Source organism: Chelonia mydas, chromosome 13, assembly GCF_015237465.2.
Source record: "Chelonia mydas isolate rCheMyd1 chromosome 13, rCheMyd1.pri.v2, whole genome shotgun sequence".
Classification (NCBI taxonomy): Eukaryota; Metazoa; Chordata; order Testudines; family Cheloniidae; genus Chelonia; species Chelonia mydas.
The window spans coordinates 34456295-34481947 of NC_051253.2; the positions used below are offsets into that span (position 1 = coordinate 34456295).

The 25653-nt window shown below is 49.8% G+C and overlaps 2 protein-coding genes across 2 annotated transcripts in view; one reads left to right on the forward strand and one right to left on the reverse strand.

Moving 5' to 3' along the window:
• LOC102937210 (ribonuclease pancreatic) overlaps positions 1–25653 on the reverse strand; it is a 391285-nt gene that overhangs the window by 324444 nt on the left and 41188 nt on the right. The window lies entirely within an intron of this gene.
• Positions 16665–21641, forward strand: LOC102930967 (angiogenin-2). Its single transcript, XM_007070463.3, has 2 exons — positions 16665–16745; positions 21010–21641. The coding sequence occupies exon 2, from the start codon at positions 21028–21030 to the stop codon at positions 21502–21504; it is 477 nt and encodes a 158-aa protein (XP_007070525.1). The 5' UTR covers positions 16665–16745; positions 21010–21027; the 3' UTR covers positions 21505–21641.

The window sequence follows — 25653 nt, forward strand, 5'->3', positions numbered from 1 at the left end:
AGGGATATGCCTTCTGTCTATAGCCCCACCACAGTTCGGGAATCCCATTGCAGCAAAGCCATTTACTATGACCTGCACATTTCCCAGAGTCACTACCTTTGATAGCAGAAGCTCAATGATTGCGTTGGCTATTTGCATCACAGCAACCCCCACAGTAGATTTGCCCACTCCAAATTGATTACCGAGTGACCGACAGCTATCTGGCGTTGCAAGCTTCCACAGAGCTGTTGCCACTCGCTTGTGAACTGTGAGGGCTGCTCTCATCTTGATATTCTTGCGCTTCAGGGCAGGGGAAAGCAAGTCACAAAGTTCCATGAAAGTGCCCTTATGCATGCGAAAGTTTTGAAGCCACTGGGAATCATCCCAAACCTGCAACACTATGTGGCCCCACCACTCTGTGCTTGTTTCCCGGGCCCAGAATCAGCGTTCCACGGCATGAGCCTGCCCCATTAACACCATGATCTCCAAATTGCTGGGGACCGCGGTTTTAGAGAAATCTGTGTTCATGTCCTCATCACCACGCTGCCGTCGCCTCCTCACCTGGTTTTTCAGGTGCTGGTTCTGCATAAACTGCATGATAATGCGCGAGGTGTTTACAATGGTCATAACTGCTGTGGTGAGCTGAATGGGCTCCATGCTTGCCGTGCTATGCAGTCTGCTCAAGCAATCCAGGGAAAAGGGCATGAAATGATTGTCGTTGCTCTCACAGAGGGAGGGAGGGAGGGTTGACTGGCGACATTTACCCCTAACCATCCGCGACAAATTTTTGGCCCCAACAGGCATTGAGAGCTCAGCCCAGAATTCCAATGGGCAGCGGGGACTGCAGGAACTGTGGGATAGCTACCCACAGTGCACTACTCGGAATGTCAATGCTTGCCACGGTACTGTGGACGCACACTGCCGAATTAATGTGCTTAGTGTGGATGCATGCACTCGACTTTATATAATCTGTTCCCAAAAATTGACTTCTGTAAAATCGGAGTACTTTCGTAGTGTAGATATGGCCTAAGGACACAATGACCCCATGAAGGTCCCCTCCTGGTAATCCTAGTTATCAGACCCCAGGCCAAGGAGACGGCCACAGAAAGTGTTTCCTACCTGGATCCTTCGAACACATGAAGAAACAATGCCCTAGATATGGGGAGTCCAAATATAATGTCGAATCCACCCAGGTTAATGCAGAAACCCTGGATTCGGAGACTTCAGTGGTGCCAGAGGGGGTCCTAGTTACTCAGTCAGGTCTGACATCCGGGAGGTAGACAAAGAGTTCCTCAAAGATGCCAAGGTAAATGGCAAAGTGTGCCAGGGATGGAGAGACAGTGAGGCCCAGATCTCTCTAGCTAGGGATGTGATTAAGGAGATGGATATGCCTGCCAGGAAGGAGGTAAAACTCCTGGCCTTGGGGCAATTTGAAGCCAGCCTGCCTTTAGCCTGCATTGAACTGGAATGCGGAGGTTTAAGGAGTACTTTGTATGTGGGGTTCTTCAGAATTTGCCAGCTGATGTCTTCTGTGAAAGGAAGAAATATCACTACCCCAGGCTGTTATTGTGACCCATAGCAAGGAGGAATGTGTCCCTAAGTCCCCAGAGCCTGAGGAGGAGGAGGAGGCAGCTGAGAGGGAAGAGAAGCCCTCTACGCCTTTATCAGCAGAAAGTAGTGAAGTGTCTCCAGGGGATGGGACCTCTTGTACCTGCCTATGCTGGACCAGGCCAATGGCCATGATGGGTTCTCAGGCTAAATGGACCCAAGGTCTAACCCCATGTGGCAACTCGTGTTCTCTTATGGCAGAGGTGGGCAAACTATGGCCTGCGGGCCACCTCCTGCCCGCAGGACCCTCATAGAATATCAGGGTTGGAAGGGACCTCAGGAGGTCATCTAGTCCAACCCCCTGCTCAAAGCAGGACCAATCCCCGATTTTTGGCCCAGATCCCTAAATGGCCTCCTACAAGGATTGAACTCACAACCCTGGGTTTAGCAGGCCAATGGTCAAACCACTGAGCTATCCCTCCCACCGTCCTGCCTGGCCCTTGAGCTCCTGGCCAGGGAGGCTAGCCCCTGGCCCCTCCCCCACAGCGCTCTGGGCAGCAGGGCTGCGAGCTCCTGCCGGGCAGCGCAGCTGCGAGAGCTGCCAGACTGAGCATATTAAATTGCTCCCCATAGGAATGTGCTACTTACAGTGTACTACTTATAGCTGCCAGTCCTGGTGCTCTGAGTGGCATGGTAAGGGGGCAGGGGGCTTGGATAAGGGGCAGGGGGTCCCAGGGGGCAGTCAGGGGACAGGGAGCAGGGGGCTGTTGGATAGGCGTGGGAGTCCCGGGGGGGCCTGTCAGGGGTCGGGAGTGTGGATAGGGGTTGGGGCAGTCGGGAGAGGGAGCTGAGGGAGTTGGATGGGGGAGAAATCTGAATGTCTGATATTGTTATTGTGGAGAACTTTGCCTGTCGGATGTAGTTAACACAAACACTGAACCACTGGCTCTGAAAAGTCCCTCGTTGGGTGGGTTTGATTTCTCAGTGTTGCCAATGTATTTTTTCATCCATCCCCCATATAACAGGTCCCCTGGAGGGTCCCAGGCGGGCGGTCAGGGGACAAGGAGCAGGGGGATTGGATGGGTCGGGCTTTCTGACGGGGGCAGTCAGGGGGCGGGAAGTGGGAGGGGACAGATGGGGCCAGGCTGTTTGAGGAGGCACAGCCTTCCCTACCCAGGTGTAAGTGTATTAAATTGCTCCCCGAAGGAATGTGCTACTTATGATGTACTACTTACAGCTTCCAGTCCTGGTGCTCCGTAAGTAGCACATTCCTATGGGGAGCAATTTAATACACTACACCCGCCCTCCATAGAGTTTTGGAACCCCGATGTGGCCCTCAGGCCAAAAAGTTTGCCCACCCCTGTCTTATGGTCATCTCCGTTGGCCATTCGCCAACCGCAGTATATGTGAGTGATACACAGCTACCCCAAAAGACGGAGAGATACAACAACACAGACTCAAAAAGAACAGGAGGACTTGTGGCACCTTAGAGACTAACAAATCAGTTAGAGCATAAGCTTTCGTGAGCTACAGCCCACTCCATCAGATGCATAGAATGGAACATATAGTAAGATAGATAGATATATACATACGTACAGATAAGTGGAAGTTACCATACAAACTGTGAGAGGCTAATTAATTAAGATGAGCTATTATCAGCAGGAGAAAAAAACTTTTGTAGTGATAATCAAGATGGCCCATTTAGACAGTTGACAAGAAGGTGTGAGGATACTTAACTTAAGGAAATAGATTCAATATGTGTAATGACCCAGACTCAGATGCCTCTTTGTGTGCTGGGAGAGGCAATTTCAGATAGGCAGGCCCCAATCCTGGAAAGTGCAAAGAACTATTGGGGGGCGTACCCCAGGGATCACAATGTCACAGCCAGGTGCAATGCCCTGGTATCACTTTGCCAGGGTGTTTGGATAGAACATGTCTTCCCCTTCTGGGGAGTGGGTGTGGGAATGGTACCAGCAGAATGTGCGTGTGCACATGCATGTAACAATTTCCAAACCAATCGCATCTCACAAGCTGGGCCTGCATAAACAGACAGACACTCTGCAGCTGCCAGCAGGGAATTTTGTTCCCAACAGCAAACACTTCCTCCACTGTATGCAAAAGGAGCAATGGCTTTAGCTCTGTCTAGGTAGTCGGCATAACTGCTAAAGCCATCAACAAACACACACACACACACACAGTCATTATATTAGAATATTGAGGCTGCACTCTAATTACACTGATGTTTGTTCTTTCCATGCCCATACACACCTATCTCTCTATCTCAGCCCTGGGTGCTGAGCACTGTACTATCTGAATACAAGATACAAAGTCTCTCAGGCCTTCCAACAGGAGTTACTCATACAATGCCAGGCTGACATCAGGCCTCAACTGGATTTGTACTTGACACGTTGGCTGGTGAATGTTCGATAAAATGGGTTCTGTGCTAATGCTGGGAAACCCAGCTCAGAAAAGCTGGACCATTTCGAAAGTAGGAGGCTCCTACCCCAATATTGACCCAGTAACATTTCCAAATGCAGTGTCTATTTTGCCACACAAAGGAGAGATTTATATTGAACAGAAGAAAAAAACCAGAAATGGAAAAATATGCTCCAGGTTCAGTGTGGCTGAGTCAACAGGAGAAATCTGAATGTCTGATATTATTATTGTGTTATTTGCCTGTCGGACACAGTTAAACACAAACACTGAACCACTGGCTCTGAAAAGTCCCTCGTTGGGTGGGTTTGATTTCTCAGTGTTGCCAAATGTCCCACCAATGTATTTTTTCATCCATCCCCCATATAACAGGTCCCCTGGAGGGAAAGATGCACAGAGCTGTCACCCCAGCCACGAACAAGGCTGGGTCTCCTCTCTGGGCAGAGCCAAGGGGATGGACTCAGGTAAGTCACGGTCCATGGGGTGGATGGTAGCAGAGCCAGCTCCAAGATGAAGCTGATTTCATGAGACAATGCTCTTACCCACCATTGTAAAGGAGTGGGGGCAGGTGCTGGGTCCCCCACATAAAGCAGAACTCCCTGTCCTACTGCTTTAGGTACCAGACGGAGCAGAACCCAGGACTCCTGGCTTCCAGCCCTCTAGCACTAACCCACTAAGCCCCACTCCCAGCCGGAGATAGGACCCAGCAATCCAGGCTCCCAGACACTGTCCACCACTCTAACCAGTAGGCACCACTCCTCTCCCAAAGCTGGGGACAGAACCCAGGAATCCGGGTTCCCAGTTATAACTACTCGGCACCATTCCCTTTCCAGAGCTTGGAACAGACTGCTGATGCAGAGATAACTGCTTTTAACTAAATCTTTATCTTAAACACAACTCTCCTTCATTAGCCAGTCGTGAAACTAGCCCTCGCCCTATCCCATTTAACAGGGTGGCACCCTAACCCTTGAGCTCTGGAGCCAAACAGATTTGCCCCCTGCCCACCTCAGCTCAGCACACATGTCTATGCTCTTGTCTGGGTCTTACCCTGGAGTGATGACATCTCAATCCCCAGGAGGAAGCTCATGGGGTCATCTGGGGGAGACTTTGGAGTCTGCCATGGAGCTCAAATGACATCTACTAAGGCACGACTGCCATGAGCTACCCACAGGCTAAGAGACCCTACACCCTGCCCCAAAGCTCCTAGGGTCTCTCAAAGAAAGCACTGGGGAGGGGTGGGATGAGGGAATGTCTAGGCACCTGCTTCTCTTGGGGCTCATTACGGAGCTTTCCTCCTGTCAGGATTCCTTCCCCACTCTGAACACTAGGGTACAGTTGTGGGGACCCGCATGAAAGACCCCCTAAGCTTATTCTTACCAGCTTAGGTTAAAAACTTCCCTCAGGTACAAACTTTGCCTTGTCTTTGAAAAGTACACTGCCACCACCAAGCGTTCTAAACAAAGAACAGGGAAAGAGACCACTTGGAGACATCTTCCCCCCAAAATATCAACCCAAGCCCTACACACCCCCTTTCCTGGGGAGGCTTGAGGATAATATCCTAACCAATTTGTTACAAAATCATCAAAGACCCAAACCCCAGGATCTTGTAACAATGGAAAAATCAGTCAGGTTCTTAAAAGAAGGGTTTTATTCAAAAAAAAGAAAGGTAAAAATCACCTCTGTAAAATCAGGATGGAAAATACTTTACAGGGTATTCAGATTCAAAACACAGAGGATCCCCCTCTGGGCAAAACCTTAAAGTTACAGAAAACAGGAATAAACCTCCCTCTTAGCAAAGGGAAAATTCACATAAAACAAAAGCTAAACTAATCCGCCTTGCCTGGCTTACCTATACTGGTTGCAATATTGGAGACTTGGATTAGGATAGGTTGGAGAAGATGGATTTCTGTCTGGCCTCTCTCAGTCTCAAGAGAGAACAAACACATAAACAAAGAGCACAAAACAAAAGCCTTCCCCCCACCCACCCCCAGGATTTGAACGTATCTTGTCCGCTTATTGGTCCTTTGAGTCAGGTGCCAGCCAGGTTAGCTGAGCTTCTTAACCCTTTACAGGTAATAGGATTTTGCCTCTGGCCAGGAGGGATTTTATAGCACTGTATACAGAAAAGTGGTTACCTTTCCCTTTATATTTATGACACCTCCCATATGAATGAGGGGGAAAGCAGAGCCCAGTGCAGTCACTTTTTTAGGGCAAGCAGTGACAAAGATGGTAATTTCCAGCTGTACCCTTCAGAGACCTTGTTACATTGTCTAAGCACCTTCAGGGTCCATTCTATTCAATGACTGGTTTATCGGTTACGCGGGCGAGGGGGGGGGGGGGCGCGGATTTTATGGAACCTCTTGAAGGGGAAAGGGGACAGACGTGAGACCTGAGGGTTCAAAGGCCTAAACTGAGCAATGTGCCAGACAAGAATGGGCTTTTGGAACAAGGGTTAAGTGGTTTTCCTGGGGGATTTCTAGGGAGAGGTGAATGCAACATCCCCACATCTGGTTATGCAGAAACCCACCCAGCCATTTGTAGAGGTGTGGGCCATTGTCTGCTGATCACCTGATACATGAGGCCAAGATCAAAGGCCCAAGCATATAAAGGAAAGACTGAACTGTTCTTGGTTCTGAATCTGAGAGTCATGAATCTATAACCATGGGGAAAAAACAGTTGTGGGTTTGAAGGACCGACACCTACCAGAGCCAGAAGCTGGAACTGGGGTGGCCTCTGTTAAGCTATTTAGCATGAATGGTTCTATTATTGTTTTCACTATGTTTTCTCTGTCGTGTTTTCACCTGGAGAGCTTAGAAAGAGCTGTGTGGTAACTCATAACTGTGGCAAGTACTGTAATTGTGCAATTAAGGTGTAACAAAGTGTTATGTTGTATGTGAGCCTATGTGAATCTTGCTGTTTTGCATGAATGCTGTGTGTGCCTCAGTTTCCCTCTCTGTAATGCACCAATGTCTAGGTGGTGGGAATAAGGGGGTGTGACTTTTGCGGCGGCTTTTCCAGCTGCCTGCAAGGATACTATGGCTGCCCCTTCGTAACCTGAGACCCAGGAGGTGGATGCGACCAAGTGACTCTTGCCCTGGGAAGCAAGACAAAGGCCGGAGTAGGAGCAACGGGCAGGGCAGGGGCCAGGCAGCTAGAAGCAAGTCAGTCTCAGCTGGCTTGGGGTGCAGGGGGAGACCAGAGCCGAGAGTCAAGTCTAACTGCGGAGTTGGGGTGCAGAGCCCTCTGACTTCCCCAGGAGCCCGGCCCAGGCAGATTCACTGCGGGAAGCACATGGTGTGGAAGCGGATGCTGAACTGTTGTCAGGCCCCAGGTGGTGCAGCCTCCCCAGATGCTGAGGGGCTGTGTGACCTGGGTGAAGGTCCAAGGGATGAAGCCCCTCACCTTGCCTATGGCCCAGATCCCTGTGCAGACACAGGAGGGGTCATGCTGGCTGGTAGTTGGGGTTCTCCAAGATATCAGCTGTGACCTCCTGTTGGGGAATGACTGTGTCTCTTTGGGACAGCTCCAGGCCCTGCTCCTGTAACAGCAGAGGATTTGAATTTGAATCAAGGGAACCAATCAACTGAGACTGAAGCAGTCAGTGAAAATGCAAATGACCTGGCTGGCAGGGAGAGGAGCTGCTATGCTCCAGATACCTGCCTGTCTGTAACCAGAGCCCTGGAGCTGACAGCGAGATACTTCCCACCCCACTGCACAGGGAGGAGGTGGCTCATGCTGGCTCTGATGCTGTGAGGAAAGCAGTGGGCTCGGTGCCTGCCCTCACTGGGACAGCAGTAGCAAAGCTGAGCCCAGGAGGATCAGAGACCCCAGCTGAGCATGGGGAACCACAGCCAGGGTGGGACAGCTGCCAACCAGGGCTGCCTTGTTCAGAGGTGCAAAAGGCCCGGGACAAGGGTAAAGCAGCCTTGAGACACCCACCTGTCATGGTCATCTGACTTTTCAGAAGGTGGCCCTGGACTGGGGAGGGACGGATGGGAGGGGAAGGCCTCCCCCGATGGAGAATCAGTGGTGGAGTATGTACTGACTTTTCAGGAAAAGGTTGCTGAGTTCATGGGTCCGGCCAGGGAGAACCTAGCCAGGGCCCAAGGGAGGCAGAAGGTCTGGTACGACCACTCAGCCTATGGGGCCGAGGACCAGGTGAGGGTTCTCATCCCGGTAAGAAAGAATAAACTGCAAGCTGCCTGGGACGGGCCCTTCAAGGTCATCAAGCAGCTGAATGAGAACGATGTGGTGGAACTGCCCAACCAGGTTCACAGCCACCGAGGGGACCAGGTCAACATGATGGAGCCGTACTGTGACAGGGAGAGGCTGGTACTGGCCGTGTGCGGCCAGTCAGAGAAGGGGGAAGATCCCCTTGTGGGTCTCTTCCCTGAGACAGGAGCCAGCCCCTTGCTGGAATCAGTTCCCCTCTCTGACCAGCTAACCCCTGCCCAGCAGGCAGAGATCAGAGAGACGCTGCGTTCGTACCAACAGGTGTTTTCCAACCGGCCTGGGCTCACTAACTGAGCTGACCACTGGATGGAGACAGGAGCCAGCCCTCCCATCAAGTGTTCCCCATTCAGAGAAACTAGGAACACAGCCCAGCCCTGGAGGGAGAGGTCAGAGACATGCTGGCTTTAGGGGTGATCCAGCCATCCACCAGCCCCATGGCCTCTCCTATGGTGCTGATCCCCAGGAAAGACGGGTTGATCCGGTTCTGTGTGGCCTATCAGAAGCTCTATGCCAACACCATGTCTGGTGCCCACCCATACCTAGGCCTGACGAGATCCAAGACAAGTTGGGGGGACTCAGTACCCCATGACCAGGGATCTCACTGAAGGCTTCTGGCAGGTGCCTTTGGATCCAGATTCATAGATTCATAGATATTTAGGTCAGAAGGGACCATTATGATCATCTAGTGTGACCTCCTGCACAACGCAGGCCACAGAATTTCACCCACCACTCCTTCAAAAAAAAAAAAAAAAAAAAAACACCTCACACCTATATCTGTACTATTGAAGTCCTCAAATCGTAGTTTAAAGACTTCAAGGAGCAGAGAATCCTCCAGCAAGTGACCCGTGCCCCATGCTACAGAGGAAGGCAAAAAACCTCCAGGGCCTCTTCCAATCTGCCCTGGAGGAAAATTCCTTCCCGACCCCAAATATGGCGATCAGCTAAACCCTAAGCATATGGGCAAGATTCATCAGCCAGATACTACAGAAAATTCTTTCCTGGGTAACTCGGATCTCACCCCATCTAATAGCCCATCACAGGCCATTGGGCCCATTTATGAATATTTAATTAGCAAAACCATGTTATCCCATCATTCCATCTCCTCCATAAACTTATCGAGTTTAATCTTAAAGCCAGATAGATCTTTTGCCCCCACTGCTTCCCTTGGAAGGCTATTCCAAAACTTCACTCCTCTGATGGTTAAAAACCTTCATCTAATTTCTAGTCTAAATTTCCTAGTGGCCAGTTCATATCCATTTGTTCTTGTGTCCACATTGGTACTGAGCTTAAATAATTCCTCTCCCTCTCTGGTATTTATCCCTCGGATATAGTTATGGAGAGCAATCATATCTCCCCTCAACCTTCTTTTAGTTAGGCTAAACAAGCCAAGCTCCCTGAGTCTCCTTTCATAAGACAAGTTTTCCATTCCTCGGATCATCCTAGTAGCCCTTCTCTGTACCTGTTCCAGTTTGAATTCATCCTTCTTAAACATGGGAGACCAGAACTGCACACAGTATTCCAGGTGAGGTCTCACCAGTGCCTTGTATAACGGTACTAAAACCTCTTTATCCCTACTGGAAATACCTCTCCTGATGCATCCCAAGACTGCATTAGCTTTTTTCATGGCCATATCACATTGGCGGCTCATAGTCATCCTATGATCAACCAATACTCCAACGTCCTTTTCCTCCTCCGTTACTTCTAATAGATGCGTCCCTAGCTTATAACTAAAAGTCTTGTTATTAATCCCTAAATGCATGACCTTACACTTCTCACTATTAAATTTCATCCGATTACTATTACTCCAGTTTACAAGGTCATCCAGATCCTCCTGTAGGGTATCCCTGTCCTTCTCTAAATTGGCAATACCTCCCAGCTTTGTATCATCCACAAACTTTATTAGCACACTTCCACTTTTTGTGCCAAGGTCAGTAATAAAAAGATTAAATAAGATTGGTCCCAAAACTGATCCTTGAGGAACTCCACTGGTAACCTCCCTCCAGCCTGACAGTTCACCTTTCAGTAGGACCCGTTGTAGTCTCCCCTTTAACCAATTCCTTATCCACCTTTCAATTTTCCTATTGACCCCCATCTTATCCAATTTAACTAATAATTTTCCATGTGGCACGGTATCAAATGCCTTACTAAAATCCAGGTAAATTAGATCCACTGTGTTTCCTTCGTCTAAAAAATCTGTTACTTTCTCAAAGAAGGAGATCAGGTTGGTTTGGCACGATCTACCTTTTGCAAAACCATGTTGTATTTTGTCCCATTTACCATTGACTTCAATGTCCTTAACTACCTTCTCCTTCTAAATTTTTTCCAAGACCTTGCATACTACAGATGTCAAACTAACAGGCCTATAATTACCCAGATCACCTTTTTTCCCTTTCTTAAAAATAGGAACTATGTTAGCAATTATCCAATCATACGGTACAACAGATTCATTAAAAATTCTTGCTAATGGGCTTGCAATTTCTTGTGCCAATTCCTTTAATATTCTTGGATGAAGATTATTTGGGCTCCCTGATTTAGTCCCATTAAGCTGTTTGAGTTTCACTTCAACCTCAAATATGGTGATGTCTACCTCCATATCCTCATTCCCATTTGTCATGCTACCATTATCCCTAAGATCCTCTTTAGTCTTATTAAAGACTGAGGCAAAGTATTTGTTTAGATATTAGGCCATGCCTAGATTATCGTTGACCTCCACTCCATCCTCAGTGTTTAGTGGTCCCACTTCTTCTTTCTTTGTTTTCTTCTTATTTATATGACTATAGAACCTTTTACTATTGGTTTTAATTCCCTTTGCAAGGTCCAACTCTACTTGACTTTTAGCCTGTCTCACTTTATCCCTACATGTTCTGACCTCAATAAGGTAGCTTTCCTTGCTGATCCCTCCCTTCTTCCACTCCCTATATGCTTTCTGCTTTTTCTTAATCACCTCTCTGAGATGCTTGCTCATCCAGCTTGGTCTACAACTCCTGCCTATGATTTTTTTCCCTTTACTTGGGATGCAGGCTTCCGATAGCTTCTGCAGCTTTGATTTAAAATAATCCCAGGCCTCCTCTACCTTTAGATCCATAAATTCTTCAGTCCAATCCACTTCCCTAACTAATTTCCTTAATTTTGAAAGTCAGCCTTTTTGAAATCAAAAACCCTAGCTGCAGATTTATTTTTATTAATCCTTCCGTTCAGTTTGAACTGAATTAGCTCATGATCACTTGAGCCAAGATTATCCCCTACAACCATTTCTTCTATGAGGTCCTCACTACTCACCAAGACCAAATCCAAAATGGCATCCCCTCTAGTCGGTTCAGCAACTACTTGCTGAAGGAATCCATCAGCTATCGCATCTAGGAAAATCTGAGCCCTATTGTTATTACTAGCACTCGTCCTCCAGTCTATGTCTGGGAGGTTAAAGTCTCCCATGATCACACAGTTTCCATTAGTATTTACTTTATTAAAAACATTAAAAAGGACTCTATCCATATCCAAATTAGATCCCGGCGGTCTATAGCACACCCCAAGCACTATCCCAGGGGAGGCTCTAACAGTTTTCTTCCCCAATTTAATTTTTGCCCAGACGGACTCAGTCATATCCATTTCATCGCTTCTTATTTCTTTACATTCTATCTCATCATTGATATACAATGCTACTCCACCACCTTTACCTTTATTTCGGTCTTTCCTAAACAGCACATACCCTTCAATACCTGCAGCCCAGTCATGACGACTATTCCACCATGTTTCTGTTATCCCTAGAATATCTGGTTTCACTTCCTGCACCAGTAGCTCTAGTTCCTCCATTTTGTTACCTAGGTTCCTCGCATTGGTGTACAAACATCTTAATTTTTGCTGTTTGGCCTCACTCACATTCTGTACCTATTAGGCACGGTCATTCTACAGCCAGTATAACCTATTAGACTGGTATCCACACTGCCCTTCCTCCTACCCACGGCTGTATCCACTCTTACTTCATTTTCTTCCCTCTCAATGCTAAATTCTGGCGTGGAGATTACCTGGACATCTCCCAACCATCTCCCCCTAATTCCTAGTTTAAAGCTCTCTTAATCAGTTGTGCCAGCCTCCATCCTAGAAGTCCATTTCCTTCCCTACTCAGATGAAGTCCATCCCGAGAGAACTGTCCTCTGTCCATGAATGCCTCCCAGTGGCCATACATCCCAAAGCCCTCCTTATAGCACCACTGCCTAAGCCATCTGTTGATAGTCATAATCTTGTCACACCTTTGCTGCCCTTCTCTAGGAACAGGCAGAATCCCACTAAAGATCACCTGAGCCTCAATTTCCTTAAGCGTCTTCCCCAGCCTAGCATAGTCTCCCTTAATACTTTCCAGCGAGAATCTAGCCGTATCATTTGTTCCCACATGAAGGATAATTAGGGGATTCTTTCCCGCTCCCTTTAGAATCCTTTTCAACCTCAGGTCTACATCCCGTATCTTAGCACCTGGAAGACAGCACACCCTCCTATTCTCCGGATAAGCTCTGGTTACAGGCCTATCTATTCTTCTCAGTAAAGAGTCCCCAATCACATAGACCTGTCTTTTCCTAGTGACGGTGCTATTCTCCAGTCTATCCCCTGTTCCCTCTGGCTGCAAGTTCTTTCCATTCCTATTCTCCCTTGTAATCCTCTTTAACACATCCTGTATCCTCCTGGGGCTCATATTCGGTGTAATCTCCATTGACTCTTCCTCTTTTCCTATAGGACTAGCCGCTCTTCTCTTCTTCCTTGCCCTTCCACCTTCAGTGACTACCTGCTGAGCTCCTTCTTCATTTTGCAACTCTGCATACCTATTCTTAAGCTCTGTTTCTCCTTCACTAGCCCGTCTTTTCCTCTGCCTGGTTCTCTTAGTCACATGCTTCCACTGATCACTTTCCTCACCCAGTCTCCCCTCAGAATTCCCCAGCCCTCATTCCATCTGCAAGTCTGAGCTTTTCCCTTCAGATACCTCATGTCTTTGCTCCATAATCTGCTCAAACCCCTTCCTAAACTCTACCAGACTTTTCACCTGCATCTCCAAACCTCAGATCTTTTCCTCCATCAGCTCTATCAGAGGGCATTTCATACAGACAAAACTCTTTCCAGGTGCCCCCTCCAGGATCATGGACATACCGCAGCTTCCACATCCAGTCATCTTCATTTTGTCTTCCACTACATGGGTCACTCCCACTGCTACCTCTGTATCTGTCATAGCCTTCCCACCTAAACCCTGTTAATCTGGGAAACAAACCACACCAAAACACCACCCCCCACAGCAAAAAACAAGCACCACAAGACAAACTCCCACTCAAACTCCCCTGTTTACAGCTCTGTTTGCTGGCTCCTGTGCCGCTGCAGCTGTCTGTGCCGCTGCCTGACTGGCTGCTACCTTTTAGGACCCCTAGTCAGAGAAGCCCCAGATGCCAGTTTGAAACCTGCTTTTGTCACCCCGTGGGGCTGTACAAATCCCTGGTTCTACCTTTCAGCCTCAAGGAGGCGCTGGTCACCTGCCAGCACCAGGGGGATCAGTTACTGAGAGGGATGGAGAATTGTACCCTAGCAGACATTGATGATATTTGTGCCATTAGCCCGACCTGGGAGGACCATGTGTCCCAGGTGAAGAGGGGGCTGAGTCACCTCCAGGATGCAGGGCTGACTGTAGAAGCTGGGACGTGCAAGGTGGGGATGGCAGAAGTGACGTACCTGTGCCACAAGGTGGGGAGCAGCTGCCTAAAGCCAGAGCCAGCCAAGGTGGGGGCATCAGAGACTGGCCTGCTCCCCAGATGAAGAAAACAAGCCCAGGCCTTTATTGGGATGGGGGGCACTATGGGAGGTTTGTGCCCCATTTTAGCTCTGTGTCAGCTCACATCACTGAGCTATGCAGGAAGGGTAAGCCGGACAAGCTGGTCTGGACAGGGCAGTGCCAGAGGGCTCTCTGCATGCTGAAGGAGAATCTGGTCAAGGGCCCAGTGCGGGGAAATCCAGACTTTGACAAGCCCTTTATGGTGTTCACCGATGCTCCAGACACAGGACTGGGTGCAGTGCCGAGCCAGGCCAATGCAAAGGGTGAGAAATACCCTATCATGTACCTGAGCATGAAGCTGCTTTCCGAGGAGCAGGGCTCTGCAGCCATAGAGAAGGAATGCCTGGCCATGGAGTCGGCTCTTAAAAGACTGCAGCCAGATCTATTTGGGCCGCACTTCTCTGTGTACCCGGACCACTCGCCCTGCCATGGTTGCATCAGATGAGAGGGGCCAACGCCAAGCTCCTGAGGTGGAGTCTGTCCTTCCAGGATTATGAGATGGAGGTGATCCACGTTAAGGAGAGTGCAAATGTTATAGCTGATGCTTTGTCCTGGAGAGGGAGGCCTGAACTTCCCCAGGTCACTGGCTAAAGTGACCCCGCTCAGTTTGGTCTCGAAACAGGGAGAGATATGACATAGGCTCACATACAACATAACCAGGGAAAATTCGCACTATGTGAGTCTTACCGTTTGCATGGATGCTGTGGGTGCCTTAGTTTCCCTGTGTATTGCACCAATGTCTAGATGGTGGGAATAAGGGTGTGTGACTTTTGCAGGGGCTTCTCCAGCTGCCTGCATGGATGCTATGGCCGCCCCTTTGTAACCTGAGACCCAGGAGGGGGATGAGAGCCCTGGTTCTGGGCTCCCCTCCCCCCCAAGATGGAATTGGCTGAAAGTCACTGATTTCTGTGCTAACAAGTTCTGTTCTACGCTGTGTTCCTGTTGTCTAATAAACCTTCTGTTTTACCGGCTGGCTGAGAGTCACATCTGACTGCGGAGTTGGGGTGCTGGGCCATCTGGCTTCCCCAGGAGCCCCACCCAGGTGGATTCGCTGCGGAAAGCACACGGTGGGGCAGGGGATGCTGAATGCTCCAAGGTCAGACCCAGGAAGGTCAAAGCTGTATAAGCTTCTTACCCAGGTGACAGTATGCTCAGAGAGAGGAGGCTCCCCCAGTTTCCTGACTGGCTTCGTATGGAGTAGTTCCAGAGCATCACCCCGGTGACTCAGTGTCATAAGGAAAGCACAGATGCAGCCTGGAAAGCAAAGTGAAGGCACGGCATTAGGCAGTCTGGCTTGCTGGGGATATCACAGTGTAGACAGGGAACTGTGCAGCCTGGAAAAGCCCGAGTCGGGAGGAGAGAAACGCATGTCTCTGGCCAAGAGAAATGACGGCTGAGGAGCTGGGAGCCTAGAGTGAGGTGCCCTTGCTGAACCGCGGAAGGGGAACACAGTTGCAGCTTCGCTGAACTCTGACAGTTACCTCCTTAGTCCCCTTAGCTATTCGCATAGACGCTCTTCTTTGAACCACAAAAAGTCCCCTTCCAAACAAAGCGGCAAAGAGTCATGTGGCACCTTATAGACTAACAGACGTATTGGAGCATGAGCTTTCGTGGGTGAATACCCACTTCGTCATGCATCCGACAAAGTGGGTATTCACCCACGAAAGCTCATGCTCCAATACATCTGTTAGTCTTTTAGGTGCCACTTTTCCAGATCCAGACTAACACGGCTACCCCTCTGAAGCATTCCAAACAAATGCCTTACACAGAACCCCGGATCTCAGCCAATTCCCATTTCCCCCCCTCTGCTGCCCTTAGGGCCTATCACCCGGTATGTTTTTGGGTGGAGCTAGGTGGCCCCAGAGGAGCCCCATGGGATTGCGCCCCCTAGAAGAGCACAGCGGAGGACACGTCTCCCACCACAGTTCAGACATCGCTCTGGGGCTGAGGCATCCGGACGCCTGGAGCCGTGCGCACGTATAGATGTCGACACCCAGGGATATGTCACATCCTACACTCTGACTCCAGGGGATTTAGGCACCTACAGGGTTTGGTGGCAGCTGAGCAGGGTTTCGTGAATGCCAGCGGGGCCTGATCCTGGCACTTGGGGGTGCAGCGCTCCAAGGAGTGAGGCTGCTGACTCCCAGTGAAATCAATGGATGTCGGGAGCCTCAACAGGAGCCAAACTCCTTGTCAGCCTTTAGCTCTCGGGGCCTTTAGGTACCTAAGCCCCTTTGTGAACCTAGCCCCTGGGGCTGGTCCATGGGAGTTGGGTACCTCATTCCATTAGGTCTCTTGGAATAGCTCAGCCCCTCCAAATAGCAAAACAGGATAAAGCTATTCCTCTCTCTCCTGACCGGGGATGTTGTGTTGATATCACAAGTTGGCAGACCCCCTTGGTCCTGTCTTAGGCGCGTGGTTGGCTTGTGCTAAGCCCATTGTGCTGGGGAGAGCTCCCCGCCAGCTATGGGCCTGAATGGACACAAACAGGGTCAGCTTCAGTTCCAAGGTCTGTTTGTTTCACGGGGCCACTGGCCCAGTGCATTGACATTACTGGCACTGGTTGCACAACGCTGCCCATTCCGCAGTGTTAGTTGAGCCTGGGAGTCCCTCCCCCACCCCCCACGGGCTCTATATAACTGACAGCTACGGGGGGTACAGCGTCAGCCACACTCTGCAGCCAGCTCGTCTATTCCCCAAGGGTACAGGAGCTGAGGAACCGGGACTTTGGCCAGGAGACCACACCACGGTTAGTTCTTAAGCTGATCTGAATCTTCAGGCCAGAGATCCCACAGGTGTAGACAGAGGAGATGGCTCAGTTAATCAGCTGCGGGAGGGCAGAATGTCAGGTGATCAGGGCAGGTACAACTGGGTGTCAGAGCACTTGGGTCCTCTGCCCAGCTGTGGGAGGGGGGAGGGTCTAGGGGTTAAAATATTGGGGGGCGGGAGGCTGGGATTTGTGGGTTTTCTCCCTAGCTCTGGGATGAGAAGGGAGTTCAGTGAATTAGAACAGTGAGGCTGCGACTTAGGGTTCCTGGGGTCTAGCCCCAGCTCTGGGAGGAGAAAACAATCAAGTAATCAGAGGAGAGGAGGGGGGAGTCTGGGAGTTAAGACACCTGGGTTCTATCCCCAGCTCTGGAATAGGAGTGGGGTCTAGTGGTTAGAGCAGCCCCATATACACACTCCAGGGAATTAGTTTTTGGAGTGGAATCCATTTTAATTAGGACTCCTGGGTTCTATCCCCAGGTCTGGGATGGGAGTAGGGTCTAGTGGGTTAGAGTGGGGTGAGTTGAGATTCAGGACTCCTGCCTGTAGGAAAGAATATGTCACCTAGAGATTGGAGCAAAGGGCTTGGCAGACCCCACTATGGTTCCTCTGAGCACTGGAGCAGGAGTTTCCACCAGTTTAGATCTTACCTGTGAGCTGAAGAATTTCAAAACACAAAGCAGGTGAGAGGGATTGGGTCAGTTCATGCAGAAAGGGAGGCTCAGAGCTCAAGCTGTCTGCTCATTTTAGTGTCTCTTTAAAGGGAGAATAAATGAGAGGACACAATTGCCAAGGGGCGACATTCAGCCTCCCATGCTGTGCAAAGCTGGGCTGATCGTCTGACCAGCCCTAGCTGGGTCCCTGTGGGATATTTAGAATCCATTGATGCCAAGCGCATGAGCTGCTACTGCTGGAGGACTGTGGCTGGGGTCTGCAAAGGGGCCTAAGGGAGTTAGGGGATCTCTTGTGGGATTTGGCCACCTAGCTCTGGAAGGCTCCTTTCAAAATCCCAGCTCAGGTCCCCCATCTGACAGCCTCATAAACCTCTAGCGATCAGCTATGAGAGAGACAGGAACATACCCTGAGAGGGGGTTACAAAGTGGTTCTGAGTGGGGGTATCTCTCTGGGGATTAGTTTTGGGGTGGGATCCACTGTCTAACCCGGGGGAAATTTGAGACCAGATACCTTCAGGCATCCCTTCCTCACCCATTTCCACAAGAAGCCCTGTAGAGCTGGTGTGTTCACACTCTGAACCACCCTCAGTGAATTGCCTCCCACCAGAACCATTCCTAGATTTTAAAGCCAGAAGGGGCCATTTAATAATCTAACCTGACCTCTTGTATATCACAGGCCAGAGAATTTCACCCAGTTACCCCAGCACTGAGCCCAATCACTTTTGTTTGGGTAAAGCACCTTCCACAAAGCTGTCTAATCTGGATTGGAAGCCAGCCAGAGATGGAGAAGGTGGAGTTTGCTCCCCTTGGTCGTTTGTTCCAATGATTCCTCATCCTCACCATTAAAATCTGGGACCTTATTTCTAAATTCAATTTGTCTGGCTTCAACTTTCAGCCCTTGGTTCTTTCTCTGCCATTCTCTGCTAGATTGAATAGACACTGAGTGGTGTTTCCTCCCCGTGAAGGTCCCTATACATTGTCATCACCTCTCAGTCTGCTGTTAGATACTTTAACAGATCAAGCTCTTTCATTCCCTCACTCTCAGGCATTTTCTTCAGCCCTTACATCATTGTTGTGTCTCTTTTCTGCTCCTCCTCCCATTTTTCAACATCCTTTCCAGAAGGTGGACCCCAGAACCGGGTGCCGTATTTGCAGTATGCCAGTATCGCTCCCACCAAAGTAGTATACAAATCGCCTCCCTGCTCCTACAGTCTAAAATATGGCTAGGGTGAAACAACCACAGAAGGAAAGGAAAGCGAAAGAGAGTGCTTAAAATCAATCTTTTCTCTATTTACCTGCCAAGAGAAGAGATAAGGGGTCATAGTTTCCCTAGAAAGAGCAGAGAACAAAAATAATTGTGTCAACAGCAGAGCTTTCTGATCTCTGCTTGGCTAACAGAGTCAAGGACTCCTGCTTTGTATAAAATAAAACAAACATGCCACGTCTCCTTTTCAATCCAAAGTCTAGACTGCAGGTGTATTAGATTAGGAGATTGCAAAATGCCCTGATACCGTGGGAATGGGCGAGGCATTCAAGGACTAAGGTGAGGCTGGAACTAAGAGCATCAGCCCCATTTCACAGAAGGGGAAAGCAGAAGCACAGAAAAGTTAAGTGACACAATAATTACCAGCAACATTTTTTTAGGGCCATCAGAAACCGGAAGCCTGCCAGACAGGCAGGCAGTGGGGCGTCTGGACAACCAAGGTGCTCAAGGAGCACTCAAGGAAGACAAGGCCATTGCGGAGAAGCTAAATTAATTATTTTCCTCCATCTGCACTACAGAGGATGTGAGGGAGTTTCCCCACACCTGAGCTATTTGTTTGGGGTGACAAATCTGAAGTACCATCCCCCATTGAGGTGTCAATAAAGGAGGTTTTAGATCAAATTGATAAATTAAACAGTGATTGGTCCCCAGGAGCAAATGGGATTCACCCAAGAGTTCTGAAGGAGCTCAGATATGAAACGGCTGAACTGCTAACTGCAGTATGTAACCTTTTTAATCAGCCTCTGGGGCAGATGACTGGAAGGTTGTGAATGTAATACTGATTGTTAAAAAAGGCTTCAGAGGTGATCCTAGCAATTACATGCTGGTAAATCTAACTTCAGTACCAGACAAGTTAGATGAAATTATAGTACAGAACAGAATTATCAGACACAAAGATAAACACAATTTGTTGGGGAAGAGTCAACACAGGTTTTGTAAAGGGAAATCATGCCTCACCAATCTACTAGAATTCTGTGCAGGGGTCAACAAGCATGTGGACAAGGGTGACCCAATTGATATGATGTACTTGGATTTTCAGAAAGCCTCTGACAAGATCCCTCACCAGAGGCTCTTAAGCAAACTAAGTACCCATAGGATAAGAGGGAAGGTACTCTCATGGATCAGTAAGTGGTTGAAATATAGGAAACCAAGGGTGGAAATAAATGGTTATTTTTCACAATAGAGAGAGATGAACAGTGGGATCTCCCAAGGATCTGTACTGGGACCCGGGCTGTTGAATATATTCATTAATGATCTGGAAAAGGGGATGAACAGGGAGGTGAGAACGTCTGCAGATGATACAAAATTACTCAAGATAGTTAAGTCCAAACGTGACTGCGAGGAGTTACAAAGAGATCTCACAAACTGGGTGAATGGGCAACAAAACGGCAAATGAAATTCAATGTTGATAAATGCAAAGTAATACACACTGGGAAAAAATAATCCCACTTACACATAAACTAGGATGGAGTCTACATTAGCTGTTACCACCAAAGAGATCTTGGAGTGTCCATTGACAATTCTCTGAACATTTCTGCTCAATGCACTGCAGTGAGCAAAAAGGCAAACCGAATGTTAGGAACGATTAGGAGGAGGACAGAAAATAAGACAGAAAACATCAAAAAGATGCTATATAAATCCAGTGTGCACCCATGCCTTGAATACTGTGTCCAGTTCTGGTCACCCCATCTCAAAAAGGACATAGTGGGACGGTAGAAGGTTTAGAGACTGGCGACAAAGATGACCAAGGGTGTGGAACAGCTTTTATATGAGGAGAGACTAAAAAGATTAGGGCCATTCAGTGTAAGAGACAACTTGGTGGGATATGATAAGGGTCTATAAAATAACGACTGGTGTGGAAGAAGTGAACAGAGCAATGTTATTTACCCTGGCACACAGTACAAAAACTAGGAGTTACCTGATGAAATTAATAGGCAGCAGGTTTAGTACCAACGAGAAAAAGTACTTTTTCACACAATGCATAATTAATCAGTGGAACTGGTTGCCATGAGATTTCGTGATGGCCAAGAATATAAACAGGTTCAAAAAAGAACTGGATAATTTTATGGGGGATAGGCCCATCAGTGACTTTTAACCAGTATGGTCAGGGATGCAACCCCATGCTCTGGGTGTCCCTGAATCTCTGACTGTGAGAAGCCGGGAGTGGAAAACACAGGTGGATCACTGCATAATTGCCCTGTTTTGTACACTCCACCTGAAGCTCTGGTAAGGGCCATTGTCAGAGGCAGAATATTGGGCTAGATAGACTATGGCCGCTCTGAAGTTCTTATCTCTCAATGTGTCCTCAGGACCATCTGGCTGGAGCCATGGCTCTGAAAGTGACCCCCATGCTGCTGCTGCTACTAGCTGCTGCGCTGGTGCTGTTGGGAGCATCAGCCAGCCAGGAGCAGTATGACCGGTTCCTCCTCCAGCACTTTGATGCAAAGCCCAAGGGTCGGGACGACCGCTACTGCAACAACCGCATGCGCTACATGATGAAGGAGGACAGGAGGAGGTACCCAAATCCTGGGCCAAAAGTCTGCAAGGAGACAAACACCTTCATTCATGGGAACAGCGACGATATCAAAGCCATCTGCACTAGCCATGGAGGCAGGAACTATGTAACCAGAACCAGGCAGGCCATGCGCCAGAGCCTCAGACCATTCCAGATCACCACCTGCACCTGGCACGGAGGTAAACCCCTCGACAACTGCCAGTACCGGGCGGCCCGGGACTCTAGGATGATCGTCATCGCATGCGACAAGCATGAGCACCCCGTGCATTTTGCAGAGAGCCAGATCTGACGGGGAGATGAGGAGGTGACTCCCAATTCCCTTGGATTCTGGTGCTGCCTCTTCTGATGCAGGGATCTTGGACTGAAATGTCCTGATCACACGCTGCTGCTCCCTAGTGCCCATTACACAGGATAGCCGCCCCTTCCCCGCCCCCACCCTCTGCTGCCCCTCGTGCCCATTATACAGTATAGCCGCCCCTTCCCCGCCCCCACCCTCTGCGGCCCCTCGTGCCCATTATACAGTATAGCCGCCCCTTTTCCACCCCCATCATCTGCTGCCCCCTAGTGCCCATTATACAGTATAGCCGCCCCTTCCCCGCCCCCACCCTCTGCTGCCCCTCGTGCCCATTATACAGTATAGCCGCCCCTTCCCCGCCCCCACCCTCTGCTGCCCCTCGTGCCCATTATACAGTATAGCCGCCCCTTTTCCACCCCCATCATCTGCTGCCCCCTAGTGCCCATTATACAGTATAGCCGCCCCTTCCCCGCCCCCACCCTCTGCTGCCCCTCGTGCCCATTATACAGTCTAGCTGCCCCTTTCCCACCCCCATCATCTGCTGCCCCCTCGTGCCCATTATACAGTATAGCTGCCCCTTTCCCACCCCCATCATCTGCTGCCCCCTAGTGCCCATTATACAGTCTAGCTGCCCCTTTCCCACCCCCATCATCTGCTGCCCCCTAGTGCCCATTACACAGGATAGCCGCCCCTTCCCCGCCCCCACCCTCTGCTGCCCCTAGTGCCCATTATACTGTATAGCTGCCCCTTTCCCACCCCCATCATCTGCTGCCCCCTAGTGCCCATTATACAGTATAGCTATCCCTTCCCCATCCCTCACCCTCTGCTGCCCCCGTGCCCATTATACAGTATAGCCGCCCCTTGCCACCATCCCCACCTTCTGCTGCCCCTATGTCATCTCCCCTCTGTGACAAATAGCAGCCATCTCAAACTGTGTCCTTTCATTAAGAACTATCAGCCAGTTTCACACTGCTGTTGTTGTGTATTCAGTCTAAGAATGTATAATCCTCAAGTTTGTCATGTTAAGTGTTATGTTTATCATTGTTCTCTTCATCAGTTTTGAACATTTGTTTCCTGCCTGCCATTCTCTGTGCTCCCTAAACTCAATAAAACCTGAAACCTGCAAAGCAATTACCATGTCACTGTAAAGGGGTCGGCATCTGCCTCTCGCTAGTGCCCCCTGTCTCTGGACAATGGTGACCGCAATCTCTCAGTTCTTTTCAGCAGGGCGCCACCCACCTCTCGCAAGCGCCCCCTCCAGCCGATGGATCTCTTGGCAGGTCTTTAGTCACTCAGTCCTCTGGCCAAACTGCCTACACTGCCCCTCCCTTCTGGGGTACACTGTCCAACCAGGCCTATCTCAAAACCTTCAGTAATGTCCTGTAGCCCTCCGCAGGCTCCAACATCTCTGTAGTCTTCCCCAAGCTCTGGTCCTCAGTCTGACCAACAGGGCCTCAGTACCCTAGTTGGCCAGCTTACATGTGAATATTCCTGCTTTGGGGTGAAACAGCACCCCCAAGCCTTTCTTCCTGAGGGCTCTTCACCTGCCCTTTAGTCCTTTGACCCCAGTTCTCCAGCCGGGTCAGTCTGAGTTCAGCCCCCTTCCGAGGTCAGTTTCACAGACAGTCCCTTCCCCGGGCCTGTCTACACCACCTTGTTGGGGGTGGGGACCCGGGCTCACCCAGTACTCCGGTTCCCACCCTAGGGGCCCTCTAAGTACCAACCACGTGCCACGTCCCTTTAACTAACTGTATTTCCCTGGACCATTTCCCCGGTAGTCAGTCCTGGCAGCCAGTCAGAAGCTATTCCCTCATTTCCCTGATCCCTGCCAGCAACTATCTGATTTAGCCCTTGCAGCCACCCAGGAGCACCACTTGCTTCGTGGACCCTGCTAGAAGACTGTCTATCCAGGCCCTTTCAGCTCCTGCAGCCAGCCAGGAACTCCTCTTGTTCCCCCAGTCCAGGGGTCTCAAAGTTCCGGCATGTGGGCCATCTGCAGCCCGAGAACCTTCCCACTGTGGCCCGCAGAGGAGAGACCAATGCAGCCACGCTGCTGGCTCTGTCTGCTGCAGGTGCCGCCCCCCGCAGCTCCCATTGGCTGGGAGAGAGGGACAGAGATACCATCGCTAGTTGCTGGGCACACTCAGCCATGGAAGCAGCATCATTAGTTGCCGGGCAAAGTCAGCCATGGAAGCAGTGTCACTTTTTTCCATAATTAATATAAACAAGTCAAAATACCAAATACAACTATCTGATGCCCACCTTGCTGCACATCAGATGTCTGGCAAACACTAAAAACTCTCTGGCAGGCAAAGAATAACTTTGTATGACAGTTTTATTATTTCTAAGAAATTCAGAAAAAAAATAGAATCATAGAATTGGAAGGGACCTCAGGAGGTCATCTAGTCCAACCGGCTGCTCAAAGCAGGAGCAATCCCCAATTCCCCAGATCTCTAAATGGCCCCCTCAAGGATTGAGCTCACAACCCTGGATTTAGGAGGCCAATGCTCAAACCACTGAGCTATCCCTCCCCCAGTTTTCTTTTCTGAACACCATCTTCAATGGCATTATTAGCCTGCTGGGAGGATTTGAAGACTGGCACTGGCCCTAAGATAAATTGAGTCTGAGACCCCTGCCCCAGTCCCTGCAAGCAAACTGTGCTCAATATGGCCCTGCAGTTCCTTTTATTTCAGCCTGCTGGGCCCTCATTGGCTGCTCCCTGAAGCCTCTCTGATTGGCTGCTAACTCTACAGCCACTCTAGCCTACTTGGATGACCTCTCCACTGCTTCTTTCCTGGGATGGGTGTGGTAGGACTCTGAGGCCTCCAGCAGGGGGCTTTGGGCCTAGTCCACCCCAACGCAGTCGCACTGGGGATAGCAAGGATGTAAGCCGCTGAACACTTCAAGAGTGCTGGAAATGTGTTGTGGTTTTCCAATGAGATTGTCTGTGTTTTCAAGCCCCATCTCAACCTTTCACCCCAGTCTTGGGAACAGAACCCCAGTGTCCTGACTTCCACTTCTGGGCCTGCTCTAACCCACTAGACCCCACGTCCCATCAAGAGCTTGGAATTAAACCTAGGATTCCTGAATCTTCATCCGCTCTTTTTTCATCCAGTGCAAACTGCTCTCCTCCCAACATCAGTATAAGGGAGACCATCCAGAGAACTGCCCACAAGGGGAGATCTTGCACCTGCCTATGCTGGACCAGGCCAACAGCCATGTTGGGTTCCCAAGCTAGACGGACCCAGGGTCTATTCTCTTGTGGCAACTCCAGTTCTCTTGTGCTCATCTCTGTTTGCCATTAGCCAACTGCAGAACAAGTGAGTGATACACAGCTACCCTAAAAGATGGAGAGATACAACAACACAGACTCATGTACCTCTTTGTGTGGTGAGAGAGGCAATTTCAGATAGGCAGGAAGAAAGAGATGAATTAAGATAGATAGACAATTAGATGTGTATGGATTTAGATAGATCTATGGGTGTGTATGAGGCAGGAAGGATGGATTCATAGATTCCAAGGCCAGAAGCATCTGTTGTGATCATCTAGTCCAGTGGTTTTCAAACTGCAAGTCGTGACCCAGGGAGAGAGACATGTGGAGCCGCTTGCGCACCTCCACCTAGGAACCGCACCTGCTGCTGGCCACTTCCGGGGCGCAGCACAGTCTGCAGTGCCAGGACAGGCAGGAAGCCTGCCTTAGCACCCTCACTGCGCTGATGATTGGGAACCACCCGAGGTAAGCCTGCACCCCAATCCCCTGCCCCAGTCTTGAGCCCCCACAACCTGGACGCCCTTCCTGCACCCCAGACCCCTCATCCCTGGCCCCAGCCCAGAGCTCTGACCCTCTCCTGCACCCCCTGCCCCAGCCCACAGCCCCCTCCCACACACTGAATTCCTCATTCCAAGCCCCACCCCTCAGCCCTCACCCTGCACCCCAACCCTCTGTCCCATCCCTGAGCCTCTCCCCAAACCCCTCATCCCCAGCTCCGTGGGGTCGTGGGCGTCAACAATTTTCTTCAACTGGGTCGCCAGAAAATTATTTGAAAACCACTGATCTAGCCTGACCTCCTGTAAAAAAGAGGCCAGAGAACTGCCCTGGATTAATTCCTGTTTGAACTTGAGTAGATTGTCTAGAAAAACACT